Raw genomic sequence first — 19,119 nt, 5'->3', positions numbered from 1 at the left:
TCATTTTTATGATGCTAAAGCAGAACAAATTCCCTCTTTCTGGAATGCATTTTTCCAGATTTCAGATCCTGGCTGCAGGGATCTGCCCCCATTCAACGTTTCAATAAATCCTGAAGGGTGTTGAATGGTGTTGACGTCAGGCCAGTAAAGTTTTTCCCACTTCGAACTGAGGAAACCATTAAAAAAAGAGCCTTGAAAAACGTCATTACTTGCTAAAGCATCACCTTTAAGGAGCGAGGCCAAGACATGGAGGAACAGGCCCAGAAATAAAGTAAACAAAATGCCAAAATCCTACAAGCAACGAGTCCAATGGAAAAAGAAAAGTCACTTAATCCAGATATTTAATTTGAATTAAATAATCATATAATTGGTTTTTCGGGCATCTAAAAATGTGTCCTCACACACACAGATACACACACACTCTTCCTGAGAGAACATTTTGAATTTCCTCTGCAACAGTGAACAACTGGAGCAGCTGGAGCTTTGCACCATGTGCTGATCCACATCCACACGGATCAAACCGCTCCTTCCCTACCACACTCATTACCGTGTTATCTGCAGTGGAATAAATCCAACTGAAAGGCAAGTCTTTTGGGGGGAAGGCTGTGTACCACTATGTTTGTTTAGACTCTGATTTCTCTCGGCCGAATGTGTGTCCGCTGAGCCTCTGCAGACAAGAGCGCTCCTTGATGGAGGGAGGACAGCAGCTGTAATCAGGGAGGCATTACATGACAAGCTTATTTCACACTCGCTGTTCCAGGACCCTCCACAAAGACTACATTCAGCCGGCTGCTATCAGAGGGATAAGCAGCAGACAGGAAGCCCGCACTTTATCAAGACAGCGGGTCAAATCCAGGAGTTTACAGTCTGTATCAGGAGAAATATGCAGAGAAATAGCAGGAGGAACATCAGTACTGCGAAGCGATGGACACACAAAGGCAGCTGCAGATCTTCAGGCCCTGCAACGACGGCTGGTGATGATCCTGCAGTGGGAAACTGTTCTAATCCCAAAGGATCTGAGCTGCTGAAAAGAGTAGCATATGGCTTTATTAAGGGTCCTAAAATCTCCCTTACTGTGTGAAAACTGACTTTTCTGGATGTATTTCAACAGTCTTGGACATCAAGGATTAGTATATTGATCAATCCTTTTGACGCACAGGAAATAAATCAGCAGCTTTTTTGAAAATCCCAAAATTATTCGTTTTTTATTTTATTTTTTGTTTGTTCAGACAGAAAAATCTGAACAACAAACCATTAATTGAAGGAAATTAATTGATAATGTATTTCATCAAAATAATAACATGAGATGAGTATGGGGTTGTGAAGATCCATACTATTGTTTATTGTTAAGTCTAACGTTGGAGGAGCCTGGGATGTTAGATTTTCATTGCCAAAAACTACGCTGTTCTGTTGTGCATGTGACAATAAAGTCTTTCTCTGGAATCGTTGAAGAAACACACAGTCTGAGATTGAATCTGAGGTCAGAGACTTCTTGAAAATCAACAGGAAACATAAAGTTTAATCATCAATTTGGTGGTCAGGGTTGTGCAACGTACCGTCTGGAATTGCTGACACTATTCCTGTTTTTGTATTAACATGCCTCCATATTTAATTACGCTTTCTGTCTGTATAGTTTCAGAAACTGGACTTCGAGACTGATCAAATTAATCCTTACTGGTTTGAGTCTGGAGCACCACTCCCACACTGAGTCATGGTACCAACCCTGGGAATGTGTCCTGAAATGACAACCGAGAGGGCGAGAGGTTTGTTTAGTTTTTTATTGATGGGTATGAGTGCAAGATCAGCTTCAACAAGTCCTGACGAGCTGCTGTCTGCAAACACTATGTTTGTCTGAGGGATTATGCGTGTCTGAGCGTATGTTCCACAGCTTTTCATTTGGGAAGAAGTCCCCTGGTGCACCGTCTCAACTTTAAAGCTGCAGGAATGAACGATAAATGACCTTGGCTTGTATGAAAGGGTGTCAAAACTGTGCAGTTCCTCTAAGCTCTACCAAGCGTTTTAGCGTCTATCAGTCTGTTGTTTTGGTTTTGTCGTCCACAATAATACTGTCACACTTCAGTTTCATTTCCAGATGCAGCAGGCAGCCTATTTCAGCAAAAACAAGTCTCTAATAAACCCACTTCCATAAACGTGATGGGAAATATGTAAGTGGTGAACACAGTGAAACCTTTAGCTGCTGAATAGGCCCGATCAGGAGGTGGTGGAGACCAAAACAGAGCGACAAGGAAACAATTACACATGTATTTCCCCATAGAAAAACTATCCTAAGGGAATATTGATGTGTAAATATACAACTGGCTGCTTAAACTTTACAGCAAAACACAGATTAGTAAAGATATACTAACAGATGCAGGTGAAAGGCAACCTACTGAGATAATGTGACAGCATGACACACAAACCTGATCAAATTTGGTAGACATCAGGTCAACAGGGGATTTAGACAGCCATACCACCTCTCATCTGCAAGCAGCTAGTATATTATACCAGAATAACGCTCTTTGTCATGCTAAATAACAGCAGTATGAGTCTGCTAGCTTATTTCTTATCCCTGCACGAGTTAAAGTTGTCTCCACCTTGCCAGACTCGGCTCAGGTACTGCCTCTTTATCCGGATACTGATAGCTTTTGGCTCAACACACCATATCTCTTGAGAGGAGCTTGAGCATACCAGCACTACAACAGAGAATATTTCAATAATCCCATGCCTAAAAACAGATGTTTGGAGCAAGTGCACAGACCCTTTGTCCTGCCATTCATTTCTGTTATTGAGCTGCTGAAGCGTTGTTCCATTTCTCTTGGCTGTACTATGACGGTGAGATTAAACATGGCTGTGGAGAGGAGGAGATATGAAACGTGTTCAGATGATTCCGAGCTTCCTCTTTTTAACAACTTTTCCATGACGTGTCTCTAGACATTCAGAGGAACACTTTTCCCCTGACGACAGAAAAGGCTGTTTCCTCTTTTCCTATTTTAAATCTACTCCTGACAAGACAGCTGATAGTTCCAACTTTCTGTTCGCTCCATTAGCTATCTGCAAATGGAGAATGGTATTGAAGTATTTTGAGGAAAAACAAACAGATTGGAGCGTGATTTAGTCCGAGAGTGACGTTTGAAAGCACGCTGGTATGGCTTTTTAGAGCAGAAGAAGATTTGTGTGCAAGGGAGGACAATATCGTGAGCACAACTGAAGATTTTAGCATGCAAGAGAAATTGTGTGACTGCTTTTGAGTGGATCTAAAATGTTTGAGAGTCATGAAAACAGCTGGAGAGGATCAGGATTGCACGCTCAAATTGAATTCTGCTCTTAAAGGTCACATTTTATACACTTTTGTGGTTGCTTTGCCACTAGAATATGTTGAAATGATGTATTGTTACGCTTTATTATTTATGTATTCATCCTCTGTTTGAACCTGCTGATTCCCCTGAAGACCCCACCCAAAAGAAGCCTGTATTTGCTCGTCTCAAATGTTGACTCTCTGTCGTCACTGTACTCTCCTCCGTTGTGGCAGAAAATAAGCAAATAGAAACGGGGTCTCCTCCTCTCGCTGCTCTCTTCCTCTGCTGAGGGGATTACAGACCACTGACTTAATTCACATCTTGCATCATGATCGCAGAGCCGGAAAACCCAAGTGCTTTTGATGCATTGCCTTTCAGTTCTTCACATTACACCACTGGCTTTTTAAATCTTCTTTAAATGCTAGGGACTGGATAGGACTATGTAGGATTTAACCACAGATTTTGGTTAAAAAATACACACGAGTGACTCGAATAGCGCTTTCTGTCTCTGTCTCTATCTTAGCATTAGATACAGAACAGAGGCGGCTGCTCCTAAATGCATTCCCACAGTTTTCTGCCTGGAGAAGGCTGGATTTTAAAATCACTTTCGAAAAGGCTTATGTAAATATTTGGAGATTAACTGAGAAGGAAATGAGTAGCGGGTTATTTTTAGAGGGATAGTTGTTGCACCAACTCATGCAAATGTGGGCGAGAGCTCTGAAAACAAACGGGGGATACGTCTGAGGCTGATCTTTTCAAAAAAGCATTCAAAACAAACAAAATGTCACCAGAGTAAATTATATCTGACATCTGGAAGCAACAGACCTTTGTGCATATCAAAATATTTTCCATGTGCAGTGATAGAGCGTACCGAGGAGCGTTTGAGACATCATCGTCTCTTCTGCATGTGATGGGAAAAACAAGTGAGACAGGGATGTGTTATCCTTCAAATGACAACAAACCTTCTCCAATTTTTCTAAGGGAGCCCTATTATGCTCATTTTCAGGTTCATATTTATATTTTGATATGAAAAAGCTCTTTATGTTTCTCATACTGCCTGTGCTGCAGCACCTCTTTTCACCCTCTGTCTGAAACCAGAGCCCAGTCTGCTCTGATTGGTTAGCTGGCCGGCTCTGTTGTGATTGGTCGACCGCTTAGAGATGTCCCGCCCCTTTGCCTATCACGTACGATCTGTTAGACGCTAGCTAATAGAAGCACAAGTGTCACAAAGTGATGTCACTATGTTACTGAAGTAAATAAAGGAGTCCAATGGAGTAAATTCCCTCTGGAGGGACTTTAGGAAGTTAGCTTTTGCAGATATAACACGCACTACAGGAAAGGGAAACCCCCAAACAGCAGGATAGGGCCTCTTTAAAGCAACATCATGTCTCGTTTTGTGAGAGTTATTCCACTTTCTGCTTTTGGATTCAAACCTATGATCGACATTTTTAACCTACATGCTGCTTACAGATTTAAAAAGAAGACTTAAGCATCCCCTTTTCTTTTTATGTCGAGGAAAAAATGTTCATCTAGTCCGGAGGAATCACGCTCGAAGCTGCAGAGGAGGTGGCTCTAAACCCAGTAACCCTCATTAGGAATGCAGCGTGTGATATGAAGAGGGAGCATGCAGAGGGTCGGGATGGAGGGATGAAGTGCTCCCTCTCCTCCCCTCTGTTGACGTAAAAAAGTCACTTCCTGCAGTGGCGGTCAAAGAGCCGCTGTGTCCCAGAGATTGTGTGTGTGGAAAGAAAAACGTGCCCTCTAACCTCTACCATCTCCAGTTGCAGTCTGAAGCTTTGCCCTATTTTCTGCTCTCAGCTGATGAAAAGCCTCGCTGAATATTTCAAATACTTGTGGTGCACCCTGAATCGCCTGTTAAGAATTCGTACACTTGGAGACAAAAAAATCCCAAGGGTGGAGGAAGAAGGCGTACAGGCTTTACTTCCTGCCTGCCAGTTTCCCCTGGGAAATCCTGCACTGATTTGTTGGCAAACCTGCAAAAAACTTTTCAATTATTACTGCTGAAAAAACCTGGATTATATCGGGTAGATATTGAACCAAAGGAGCCGTCTGTTTCAAACTGAAGGCTACACAGTCCCGTATTCCGAACATACACACAGCACACTCAAAAATATTTTCTCAGAAGAAAACCGATGGACTGTCCACTCCAGGTAGGGAATGAGGCCTTACCCCAAGTGAAGGAGTTTAAGTATCTCGGGGTCTTGTTCTCGAGTGAGGGAACAATGGAGCGTGAGATGGGCCGGAGAATCGGAGCAGCGGGAGCGGTACTGCAGTCGCTTTACCGCACCGTTGTGACGAAAAGAGAGCTGAGCCAGAAGGCAAAGCTCTCTGTCTACCGGGCCATCTTCGTTGCTACCCTCACCTATGGTCATGAAGGATGGGTCATGACCGAAAGAACGAGATCGCGGATACAAGCGGCCGAGATGGGATTTCTCTGCAGGGTGGCTGGCATCTCCCTTAGGGATAAGGTGAGAAGTTCAGTCATCCGGGAGGGACTCGGAGTACAACCGCTGCTCCTTCGCGTTGAAAGGAGCCAGTTGAGGTGGTTCGGGCACCTAGTGAGGATGCCACCTGGGCGCCTCCCTAGGGAGGTGTTCCAGGCACTTCCAGCTGGGAAGAGACCGAGGGGTAGGACCAGGTGGAGGGATTCTATCTCTTCGCTGGCCTGGGAGCGCCTAACTAACAACTAACACCACACATGTGTGTTCGTGCTTCTTTGTCTGACTCAGTTTAAATAAAGCCAGTAGTAGGAGTGCTTTGTGTATTCATTTCAGAGAAGCTTCAGCTAGACAGATCTATCATAGCACCCGGCCCCTCCCAGCCCCTGGGACGGAGTGCAGAATATGAGTGTGTGTGATTTTAGACGAGAGCTGTGACAGCAGAACAATATCTCCACAAACACGGCTGCTAATTACACGGTGCGCTGCGGGGGGAGATTACGGTTTGGTCGCAGACTCAAGACGGGTTTCACAGGCTGTTTACTTTCTGTGTGTTGGAAAAATAAAAACACACATGAGAGAGAAATTAAACAGAAGCTTTCAAACTTGGTCCGAAGTCAGAACAGCTGAATTGAAGGGAGGGTTGTGAGCTCCAGCAGACGGTTATGTTTGTTTCTTTGTCAGGAATATTATAGAAAAACTACTCGCCTGATTTTTATTAAAACTTGAAGGAAAGGTGTAGCATGAGCCAAATCAGAATCCATTAAAATTTGGAGCCGATAGAATCATGAAGCAGATCATTTTCAGAGGTCTCTTTCATTTATTGTTCTTAAATCTTAAAATTACCCACTTTATAATAGCCACTAACAGTGAAAAGGGGAATTTTTCGTAGGTTTTTAACTTCATATCCTCTTTTTCTATATTGTACATGTTTTATTTTATGTTTGAAATGAGCAAATACTGTGAAAAACCTAATAAAAATCTACTTTGGGAAGCCATGTCTGTTTTCAGACGAGCGTCAAAGACACACAAGAACAAAGAGGAGCAGTCAGGACAGGTTTTAAAGAGAGGTAAACAAAGATGTTGATTGTTTAAAATGTATTTCCAGTTGACTTATTGGGCACTAGGGAAAATATTCCATAAAAAAATGCATCTTTTTTCAATTTTTGTTCAATAAATGATCAGAATCTTGTGTATTTTTTGATTTATAAATGTGTAAAAATGCATAAAAACATCCAAGAGTTGTCTTTACTTCTAGCTGTGGTTGTTCTGTTTCCAAAGAGGTGTGACACTTTAATATAAAAAGAAACCTGAGTAAAAGGTGACACACACACACACACACACACACACACACACACACACACACACACACACACACACACACACACACACACACACACACACACACACACACACACACACACACACACACACACACACACACACACACACACACACACACACACACACACACACACACACACACACACACACACACACACGATGGGTCTGCTGTACAGAAACCTGCACTTTTGTGGTCGACCATGATTTTAGCCTCTCAAACTCCACATCAGCAGAGCTCCCCTCCCAAGACCGTCAGAAACAGAAGTGATGCTTTCAATACGACCGTCAGAAAAACCACACAAAAACCTCTCAGCTACCTCTGCGAAACCCCCCGAGTGACAGCGGCTTCTGTAAACAGCCAAACTGCTGATCAGGCAAGAAGGGGTTTTGTTTTTTTTCACGGAGAAGAGACAGAACCACATCTGTAAGCACAGCTGGTTTAATATCATTTTGCAGAGATATAATTCAGGTCTACTCCAAGACAGGGTGAGGGTTTCAACGCTCACATTTTCTGTCATTCATGAGGAATGATTCGCTTCAGGGCTGAATAACAAACTGTCCCGATAAGACGGGAGGAACACACTGAGGCTCTTGTATCTTCCTCTGCAGACACACAACTACTGGAGATATACCCAGCAGGCTCAATAAGCAAACTCAATAAAAAGGAAGCTGTAATAACTGTCAGGAATCAAACGGCTATTTGAGCAGCTAAATACTGCACAAGATTAATAGCGTTTTCAAGAGGCTTGCACAAAGTGAAGCCGGATGAAACCAATGGATTTGGAGGATTTGATTCATATGAAACCCACGTGTGATTTAGAGACCCTTCAGTAGTGTCAACACCCAGTATTACAGCAGGTGAGGGAAGTGAAACATCTTTCTGTGGGGAAATCGACAAAATGAAGCCCAGTTCCCGACAGAAACGAGACTTGGTTTCTTTCGGGCTGGTCTCGGGTTGGTTCCTTTATCTATGGAGTTACATACAACAAAGTTCAACAAACAGGAGGGCTTCATCTTTGCGTGCAGGATTTATTCCAAGTAACTGTCCCTAAAGTTTGTCCTGAACTGGGGTAAAAAGGACCATAACATTTGAAATCAGCCAGAAAAACCACCTGATTTTTGAAGGACCTGTTCTTATTAAACACATCCAAAGGAACTTTGAATCAGGAACACCGGGCTGTAGATGTTTGAGTGTTTTTGAAAGTATTTTGGTCGGTTATAATTGTCTTTCTTTGTGTCTTTGTTTCATTTGAAATGGTTTGTTTTTATGTCTGACACCTTGTCATTTTTTTGGATTCTCAATAAAAACAATTACAGGGTTAAATGGAGATAAAATTACAGTTAAAAATGTAAAAATGTGTTGGAAAGACAATCTTTTCCCATTGCTCTCCAAGAACAGTCAAAGCCCGGAGCTGGCTTTACAACTCCAGTCATTTATACTCCTGTATGTGAACGCATGAGGTAAACATGACAACGTTTTAACTACTTATTGTTATCTCTGCTCCGTGTCCAGCCTTAGCTAATCATCTTTTGTCTCCAGCTCTACATTTAAAGTGTTGTGGATCATCTTTCAGACAAGAAAGAAGACAAAAGAATAACGTGTGTTTCTGCAAGTGTCAAACTTCTTTAAGGGCATCTAAATAAGCTTTAAAAGTTACAAAGGCAAAATGAACAGTACTGGCAGAGGACAGTTGTAAAAAAATACTATTATTCCTAAGCAAGACTTCATATACATTTACAGTAAAACATATTACAACTAATTCCACTTCAACTTACATTTCACTGTAGGAATCCAAGATGTGTGTTTTTTTATATGCTAACCAATTTTCATCTGATGTGCTCCTCTCTGAAGCATTTCTGAAAAAAACAGTAATACCCCTGTGTGTGTGTGTGTGTGTGTGTGTGTGTGTGTGTGTGTGTGTGTGTGTGTGTGTGTGTGTGTGTGTGTGTGTGTGTGTGTGTATTCAATTTTACTTTGGGACTCCTAAGATGTGTGTTTTCTACATGCTAACCATTTTTCATCTGATGTGCTCGTCTTTGAAGCATTTAAAAAAAAAGAAGCAATACTACCCTCTGTGTGTGTGTGTGTGTGTGTGTGTGTGTGTGTGTGTGTGTGTGTGTGTGTGTGTGTGTGTGTGTGTGTGTGTGTGTGTCTCTCTCTCTCGTTCTGTCAGAGAAAGGGTAAAACAGCTTAAAAAATGTGGGCTATTAAAATGTGCAAGCCAAGACAAGCTCTGTCTTTGTGAGCAGAGCCAAGCTGTTCATCTTCAGAAAAATAACCAGAGACAAAATCTGCTCTTTATGAGACGTGGGGGGGTGAACGCCTCCAAAGACACACTTCTTCTTCTTTGGTTCTGGTTATATTTGTGTAACCGGTAAAAGAAGAGGAGTGCCACAGAGCTCACTGCAGCGGGATCAGATCGACCTTCAATTACAGGCATCAGCGGCGGCTCCGACGTGTGCTTGTTTTTTTACCTGGGTAACATCACCTGGCTGACAGACAACAGTCATTAGCAGCCGTGAAAACAGTGTTTACTTCTATCGTAGGATACCTTCACACTACTCAGAGGACAAAAGCCTATAAAAAGAAGAATGTTAAAGGCTGCGTAAGCATTTCAGTTGTTGACACGGCTAGGAGAAAGGTGATAATTATCTGACTGCGTTCAACAGCAAAGAAACAGAGAGGGATTTTGCAAGCTATGCATATTTGTTGTCAGACTATAAAGAGGGATTTAAGCTGCTTTTGTACTGTAGATGGGTGGCGTCGCAGTAATCCCAGTCAAAGGAATGAAGCAAATCTCCTCTGAGCTACCAAAATATGAGAAAGGTCATTACCCTCTATCTCAGTAAAGCATGTTTTCTGTTAATGCAATAAACAATAATGATCTTTATTGATTTTCTCCTCAAGATGCACGGATCAGGCGGCTGAGATGTGAAACAATCACAGCTAGCTGCTTTGAGGATCTAAATCCCCGTGACCCAAGAGACTGAGCCCGACAGACTGTCAAATAAGCCCTGAAAACAGCTGCTGAGCCCACTGAATCAAACCCAAACACCTCCAACACTTCTTTAGCCCTTTTACAAAACATCTGGAGATCCAGGTCTTCAGGTTTGTCGGAGTTTCCCTTTAAGACCTGTAGCACCCAACAGGACGCATTTCAACTAACCGAGGTAGTGAGCGTCGCTGTACTAGGAATCAGGCAGGGTAAAGTTTGTTTAATGTCTGATCAGAATGATTTAGACATCTCCTCAGAGTGGATTCCTGAACCCAAAATTGAGTCAGCATTTAGGCACTCCCAGGCACCCTCATTTCAAAGTCAATGTAGGTGAGATGCCTGAAATAAGGTCTGTGGTTAAACACAAGCTGAAGACATTTCCACGTTTTTACAACCTAAGTGATGTCAGTAAACACTACACTGGTATACTTAAAATAATGTAGTGATGAAGTGTCTACTTGAAACTACTAGACGTCATTACGGCGGCGGACATTAGCCGCCTTTAGCTTAGCGGTTGTGGCGTGAAGGCATGTGACCGTGATGTAGTTCGTTTGATTCCTAACTTCAGCTTTATAGTTGCAGCGAGTGCATCAAAAAGCTGTAAAAGTGGTTTTAAAATGTGGAGATTGTCCGTCTGAACAACATGTATGAGTAACTTAAACCCAGCACTTATTTTCTGCAATATGTGATCACTGCAGCCGTGTATTTCAGGGATGTGGTGCATGTGTGCAGGGCATTCATGTCCGGTAATACATGGAGACTGTTGCTGCGAGGCCGGTGTCAAACTGGTAAATATTTGAGCTTTGCTAAAAAGAAATGCAAACCTGTAGACGATTTCTAATTCTTGGGGCATAAATGAATATTTCTGCATTGTCCTGTGCCACATTTTGATGCTGACCTCTTTTGTTGCCATTCTAACTCCAAGCACACCCTGATGAAGTCAGATTGAGGCCTCAAAACACACCACAGCTCAAAGAAACACCTGCAGGTTTCTGAGGAACTTTATTAGCACACACAGCGGTAGGCTCAGGGTGCGGCCTTGTCTCTGCAGAGAGAGCTCAAGTCTTTGTCTGCTGTGGTCAAGTTCAGTCAAGTCTCAAAGAGAAGAGGAGGAGTCGTCCGATGTTTGTTTTACCCCGAGGGGGCGAGGAGACTGTCAGCTGCTGCTCAGGTAGCTTTGTTTAGTCAGACACCGCCTTTCAAGTTCAGTACGCCCCGAGACTACGTTCCCATTCAACGTGGAACCACTACTGTGTGCACGGTTGTGATTTAAATACTTCCACAGAGGCAAGAGGAGGAAAGGTTCACAGTTATTGATGACATGAATGCTGCCTCAAACTGACACTCACATTTTATCTATAGCTTAAGCAATACTGAGAATCAATTTAACAAATATCTGTTTCTTTTTGTTGACTTTTCATCGCTTAGAAATGAAAATCTCACATAGAAATGATCAAAATTGTGCAATTAATCCATTTACAAAGTTAAAACAGCATTTTCAGAGACTGATATATTGTTTTTATGTCACTTTTTGTGCCTGCAAACCCTCTAAGAATTAATGTTACGTACAGAATTGACAACAAAAATGTATGAACAAATATTAAACGGTCAGATTTTTGTTGTATTTTGGTTTAAAGTCGTCACTTTTCTATCATTTACTAAACTTTTACAATCAAATTTAACTCATAAATGTGGAAATAAGAAGTGAAACGCATCCAGCAACAGGTCAACATAATAACCAAACCTGCTCCATCCAAACAGGGGATTTTAATGTGTTCCTAAAAGACACTTCGGGATGTTTGATAGACGTTTACCTCATCCTCACTTTGATTTTGTTGCACCTACATACGTTTAAATGTAATTGCCTCCCTTTAATTGGATTATGACAACAATTATGTTCTTCTACTTCAATCAATTAATTCCCATAACCCCTAGCTTAACTCCACCCAGCTTAAGACAGAGCAGAGGTCAGGGGCACGTCCTTTGAGTGTGAGATGACGGGATGAGAAGGTCACTTTTTAAATATGTGAAGCAGTTTAACATTCAGAGAGTAGGATTGGTTCTGGTGTAGCCGGTGATGTCCCGGTGACTGTTAGCCAAACATTAACAAAAACCAGACTCACTAATTGCTGTGAGTTTAACTAACGACACATAAAACAGTAAAGTGAACCACAGCCACTGGAACAACACACACTCTACACACACAACACACAGCAGCTCACATAAAACCAGGCTTCCATGATGACTCGCTCCTTTCAGTAGATGATTTGATATCCATTGCGACACGCTTTAAAGCACCGTTGAAAACAAATTTCATACTGTATTTCATCGTTCATCTAACGGGCGAGCTGCTAAAGAAGCAGAGAAGGGAAACAATGATCTCATTGAACCTCCAAACAAACAAGACACTTGTGGCTCGGACAAAACAAGATACTTGTATCGTAAGACGACAAAGGGATCTCAGTCTGCAGGAGCGTGATGACACAACAAGCTTCTGATAACGGAATAATGCAGCATCTTTTAATGTCTCTCTGGTTAAGAGCGGGGCACAACTTTCTCCCTCGACATACCAATGACCGTCCTATTCTGTAATAATGTACAAAAGCAGACTGGTATTAGCTCTTTAAGGAAGTAAAATACCTCCTTTGTGCCCCCCCCTTTTATTTCTCATTCTTGCACTTATTGTATTTTATTTCATTTTATGTCTTACGTATGTTGTATGTAGCATTGTTGGACAGTCCTGGGACTTAAAGGGGCCTCCACTGTGACATGTCTCCATGCTTTAATGTTCAGAAAGCTCTTTATTTTTCTCATACTGCCTGTGCTGCAGCACCTCTTTTGACCCTCTGTCTGAAACCAGAGCCCAGTCTGCTCTGATCGGTTGGCTGGCCGGCTCTTATAGACCTTAGAGATGTCCCAGCCCTTAGCCTTCATCAAGTACGATGTGTTGGAGCGCTAGTAAACAACGGAATATTATACATCTTCTGTTGTGACAGCTCGTCTGGTCTGAAGCTGCACTTCAACATGTTTTTCTGCGGCTAGGAATCTCTCATGTCACCTGCTCTGTCCCTGCCACTCAGTCTGGTCTCTATTTAGATCATCTGACGAGTCCTCAAACAAACAGATCACTTAAACGTAAAGGCTGTTTTCCGTCAGTGAAGTACGGTAATGTTTGGCACGAACACGACTGCTCACATATGTTCCCGTTTACCCTATAAGGAGACGGACACGTGCTGCACATGCATGCTCCCTAACAGGCCACAGCTTCGGGACAGCAGGTTTATTTATGGGGTAAAAGTGGGTTTGTGTCTGGAAATAAAGTCATGCTATTTCTGGAAACCGCTGAGCTCTTAGATCATTATTTAGAACCAGCTGCAGACAAGATGTGGGTCAGGGGGGCAGGAGGACAGTACTGAAGACAACAAACAGCAGAGGAGAGCACAAACAACAACGGCCTTTAAAGGCAAACAATGAAACGATTATAAAGAAAACACAGGGTAAAAGCAGGCCTCAAATATCAGCTGTTTTACCGAAGAGTTCACACATGCTTACCTTTAAGGTGGTGACCCTTTACATTTGGTCATAAAAAGATAGGTCCTGAGGCAGTAAATGCTTCAGCTCAACAATAAACTTTACTGTCTCAGATTAGATTTACAGTAAATATCTTGTGCTGTCATATGAAAGCTAAGTATGTAAGCCCTGGTTTAAGCTGAGCGAGTACAGAAAGGGTTTAAACCATTAAAAGGAGCATTTCATCATTCGGTTTATATGCAATAAATTCCAAAAAGCGATGATAAATGTGTCTGTTTTGAAGATTACACGTCACTATTTGCTGAGTCTCGCAGTAAATCTACAGCTACACCAGTTTAGATGGACACTGGGGAGTTGTGTGATCTGCTGGGTTTGGCTGCCTCGTGTCACCACAGCTCGCACACACACACACACACACACACACACACACACACACAATTACAGGTCTGAAGCCAGCAACCAGTCCGTCCAGCAGGTGTGAGCCACAGCTGGGAGTGGACTAGTGTCATCACATTCAACTCTGAATGCATCACCTGCAGATTTAAAGTGGACAGGAACTTAAGGGAGAAGTTAAGTTAAGTGTACTATGACTTAGTCACATCCCCTTAACAGATATAGTATAGTAGAACTGACTAGTTCTAAGTGATTTTGAGTTGGTTTTTATTTATTAAACTTGTATTGCAGAGGCGGTGGCAAAGTCCATAGGGGCTTGGCCTGGGAACTGGAAGGTCACCAGTTCAAGTCCCCGAAAGACCAAGTGCCACCGTGGTGTCCCTGAGCAAGACACTGGTTACCTACACTGCTCCCCGGGCGCCGTACATAATGGCAGCCCACTGCTCCTAACACTAGGATGGGTCAAATGCAGAGACCACATTTCGTTGTCCTAGTACTTGTACTCTGTGCAATGACAATAAAGTTGAATCTTTCATCTTTCTTTTAAATATGGACTAGAATGCTCATATTTTAAACTACCACAGACTAGAGATCCTCAAAGTGCTATGAATAAATTCCTCTAACATTCACAGAAGTGTCTCCACATGATGAAACTCTATCCAGTGATGAAGACCATGCAACACTGAGTAGGTTTTATTTGGTGGAACTGCATTCTTTCATTTAGAAAAGCCAATAAATGAGGCCTAATCTCCTTTAATTTCCTCTCCACAAAAGAGGTTTGAGTTGAAGCAAAGTCAAATACAGTACAGCAGCGGAAAACGGACGAGGCAACAAAGACGGAGAGAGAGACAACAAAGTGCTGACTGAATGACACTATCAAAGATAAACAGAAACATTTCACTGAAACAGTAAACAGCGACACAGTGTTGAGATGCACCGAGGACAGGCGGAAGATATCCTCTAAAAACAGGAACAAATTCAGAAAATTACCTGAATGTCAAGTCTGAGCTTTTCAGAGATACAGACAGAGTATATATCGGCTCAAAAATAACTGCCACAATGCACAGCTGTCATTAAAATCAAGGCAATATATTGATTATTGGACCCTGTGTCCCGTCACCTTGACAGAAGGACAAGCTGTCTGTTAACTGATTATCTGTAGTGAGCTTTAGTGGTGAATGGCAGAGCGTATTACAGCAGTACTGTATTTAATCTAGAAAAGCAACATATCTAGTTTAATAAATGTAGAGATTTGTGGTAAACAGTGTCTAAGTTTGCACATAAAGTAGTGCAATGATGTTCAGTGTTACTTTGACTAATGCACAGATCTGATTGCCTTAATGTTTACTTTCTTCCTTCCCCTTTGTGTCTGAAACGTGCTGTATTAATAAAGTTTGATGGATTGATTGATACGTGACTCGCTCTGTAAGTATGTCTTCAGATTCCCAGGCGAATAGCTGCACCTCGGTGAGCTCCATGGGAAAACTACTTTCAGGCATCCACGGAGACCAAGTCTCATTTAAGCTCCTCGAGGAAACAATGCCAGCTGATTTCCTCTTTAATAAAACCTGCGGTGCCTTCAGGCGCTCATCAGTCGGATTTTCCCAGACATGAAGCTACAAATGAGCGGCAGTGAGACCAACGCAGGTGGAGAGATTTCTGCTTGCTAAGGGAATCCAAACAGACTTTAAATGGTATTTCCTCTTGGTTTTTAGAAACATGCGTGCACTAAATAGTTTATCCAGCATGTCTCACACAGGGCGCTCTGCTATAATTACCTGTCAGAATTGGGAGGACAGTGTGGAGGAGGCGTAGCGTTTGGTATCATTAGGAACTCATTACAGCTGCAGAAACAGGGAGAGGGGAGCAGCAGAAGGTAGTGAACCGTTAAGATTTAATGACTGCTTATGGATGACCGGCACAGACAAACAGCCCCTCTGCATCTGAGCGCTCAGCGTGTCCTGCTGACTCAACCAAAGAGTTCTGTTTCCAAACCGGCCGTAGATAAACACAGGCGGCCATTGTGTGAGGAGGGATCGCGCCAAAGATGGCCCCCGCCGGCACAAAGCCCTCTCTGTGGTTTGACGGCAACAGTGGCTGGTCTGGGGATGAGCCAGGAGGTCCGGAGGCCTGGACCCAATGTTCTGGGAACAACAACAACCCCGGCCTGTTCGGTGGAGCCGAGACACGGAACCAAACCTGGCTTCTCATGCCGAGCCTGTTCGGGCCGCAGAGGAATGCTCAGGGAGAGGAGGGGGATTTCACCTTGGCACCGAGACATCTCTGAATCTCTGAGCGTGTTTATGCCGCAGGATGGCATCAAAGTGTCACCGTACAATCACCATGTTGTTGCTTTTTAATCAGAACCTTTGATTTATCCTTAGGCGTTGGACAGTTGCTACAGTTTAGAATGAAATAAAATGCACATAAATAAAACTAAAATACAACTTTAAAAAATGTATATAAACATAAGATGATAAAGTGAGAAGTTAAATTAAAATACAATTAAGATATTAATATAAATATAAGAAGTGAAATGTCCTATTACTAATCTAAAAGTGACAAATTTGAACAGAAAAATATAAAGAATTTGAAGTAAAAACGTGCAAAAAGTACAAAGATGTATAATAATATCTTTATATTACAATAAATCTGTGGCACATCTCTTGTGGTCAATCTGTCTCACACTTTAACTTTTTGAACATAAATCACTGGAAAAGTCCAAGACACTATCTTTAAACTATTAAAAGCCTTTATTGTGAAGGCTTAGTCATATTGGCAGCTGTGGTCTTTGAACCAGAAGGTTGTGGGTTCAATCCCAATGCAGTCGATGTATCCTTGGGCGAGATACTGAACCCTGAGGTGCTCCCTGATGGCCAACGGTGTGTGAGTGTTAGCTTCCCTAGAGCAAGTGTTACTGCTCTGTATGAATGGGGTGTGAATGGGTGAACGACTCGTAGTTTGTGAAGCGCTTTGAGGGGTCGAGAAGAGGCCTGATGAAGAGCTGTATAAGTACAAACCATTTACCATTACCGTAGTGGACTTAAAAACTAACTCTTTAATACTGTACTGTAAAATAAATACTGTATACTGCAACAAGGTGTAAATAAGTGGAATATGTCAAATGAACACTGAAGGTCTACATGCATCCCTCTCCAAAGAGCGCCTCTAACAAACCAGTTTTAAGTCCTGGAAGCTCTTCTACTAAATCCCTGGATTTACCTCCATCTCTATTCCTGCAAAACAACGAAAAGGAAGTGTCTTTCCACCTCTCTCAGATCCTCCATCACTCCAAGACAAGCATCGTACCAAAACAAGCCCTCCGAGGCACACAAGAAAACAGGATCCGAACATCTGAACAACTACTATCACAGCTGCGGCTTGGAGCTTCTCTTGGGAGCGCAGCCAGCCGCCCTGCAGGTGACTGCAAACATCACATCTGGGTTTGGCTGCAGAGGAGTCAAGAGAAAGGCCAAACCACCAGGACACACCCAGAGCAGGTATGGCAACGTGAGCCGACATCACGCATCACTTTTTAATTACAACCCGCAACAAGAAGCAGATCGGAGGAGGTTACAGCATGTTTGACGTCAGCCTGTTTTTCTCATTAAGGCGAATATCCAGGGAGCAGCTGTGGTTCAAAACACCGCCTCACTACAGGAGCACACACTCACACACAAGGACACAGCTTCAGAGGAAACGTACAGCTTTGTTTGGATGTTACCCAGCAGTCAAGTATAGTAAAGTATGTATTTACTGAAGGACTGTACTCACATTAACATGAGTATTATCCTTCCATAGTACTTTATACTTCTATTAAACTACCTTTCATATGTACATATTGTACTTTTCACTCAACGACATGTATTTAATTACTTTATAGATTCAGATTATGAGCTAAAACTACATTTTAAAAATAAATAATTAACATTGATTTTATTTAAGGGTTAATTAGATCTCAATGGTCATTTTTATTTGATTTATTCCTGCATTATATTTTTATTTTAATCTGTCACTCAGGTGTAATGCCTGTTACAAGCTGCTCTGACAAAAAACACACTTTAATTTTGGATGAATACATATAGTATAACATCATTTAATCAGTACTTTAAAACATCCAGCTACTTCTACTTAATTCTCCTGCCATGTCTGTGGCAAATCTGACCAATTTACTGCTTTCATCATCACTAATATTGTGATTTCATTTGATTGCCTCATGATATCTTCCGCAGTAAGCATCAGAACATTGCTGATCAACACTTCCATTTCATTTTGAGTCAACGTTGTAAGACCTATGATGTTCCCGGTCAAAAGCGACAGATAGAACACACCCACAAATGAATGAAATGTATATTCACTGCAGTCCCTCGTACAAACCAGTAGTTTGAGGTATTGTGTGCAATGGAGATGATTAATGGATTTTGTTTCAATGTAAGAGCAGTTAAAACAACAGTCACCCAGTAAGATATCTGGGTACGTCTTCCCCCGCTGTTCCTACCTGAGCAGAGGATGCCTTTGTGTCGGGCGCAGGAGAAGTCATCACACTCGCAGTAGCTCCCGTAGATCTTTCCGAACTCGGACTCGTAGCAGAGGCACTGGTTGCAGCTGCACTCCCCCCGCCCGCTGCACACCTGCTTCCCCTCGGCTTCGCGGCAGGCGCTCAGGAACGAGCTGCCGGACTCGCCCTCCTGACACTCGCAGCGGGCGCCCAGGTACCCCGGCTCACAGTGACACGTCCCGCAGTTGTAGGTACCTGCAGGGGGGGGGGGGGGGGGGAAACACACTTTAATGTTGTGATCATTTTAATTATATTCAGTAGTTCCTGAAATCTGAAATGTTTCCTGCCAGATTATAGTGTTTTAAACTTACCCACTTAGTCATTTAAGGCACTCACTTGCTTAAAGATCGAATGAAAACTGATACGACCGTATTGTATTTAGAACATCTCAACATCCAGAGTGTAATTTTGGCTTTAATGTCCATCATTATCTCAACCACAAGTGACAGCCTCTCCATCATTATGCCAAGGAAAGTGGTTCAATTTGGGGGTAAAAAGTAGAAGTTAAGTTGAGCTGAAGTACAAAATACCAGGTCTGCCAT

At 42.5% G+C, this 19,119-nt stretch overlaps 1 protein-coding gene across 1 annotated transcript in view; it reads right to left on the bottom strand.

Moving 5' to 3' along the window:
- The window catches only part of itgb5 (integrin, beta 5), a 45,675-nt gene that overhangs the window by 7,681 nt on the left and 18,875 nt on the right, over positions 1-19,119 (bottom strand). Inside the window, exon 11 of the mRNA XM_063887649.1 lies at positions 18,518-18,772. Within this exon, the coding sequence (XP_063743719.1) occupies positions 18,518-18,772 (255 nt within the window). The remainder of the gene's footprint in view (positions 1-18,517; positions 18,773-19,119) is intronic.

This window comes from Eleginops maclovinus, chromosome 7 (genome assembly GCF_036324505.1).
Source record: "Eleginops maclovinus isolate JMC-PN-2008 ecotype Puerto Natales chromosome 7, JC_Emac_rtc_rv5, whole genome shotgun sequence".
NCBI classification, from domain to species: domain Eukaryota; kingdom Metazoa; phylum Chordata; class Actinopteri; order Perciformes; family Eleginopidae; genus Eleginops; species Eleginops maclovinus.
The sequence above is the reverse complement of the archived record's forward strand: the minus strand, read 5'-3'. Positions and strand labels throughout refer to the sequence as shown.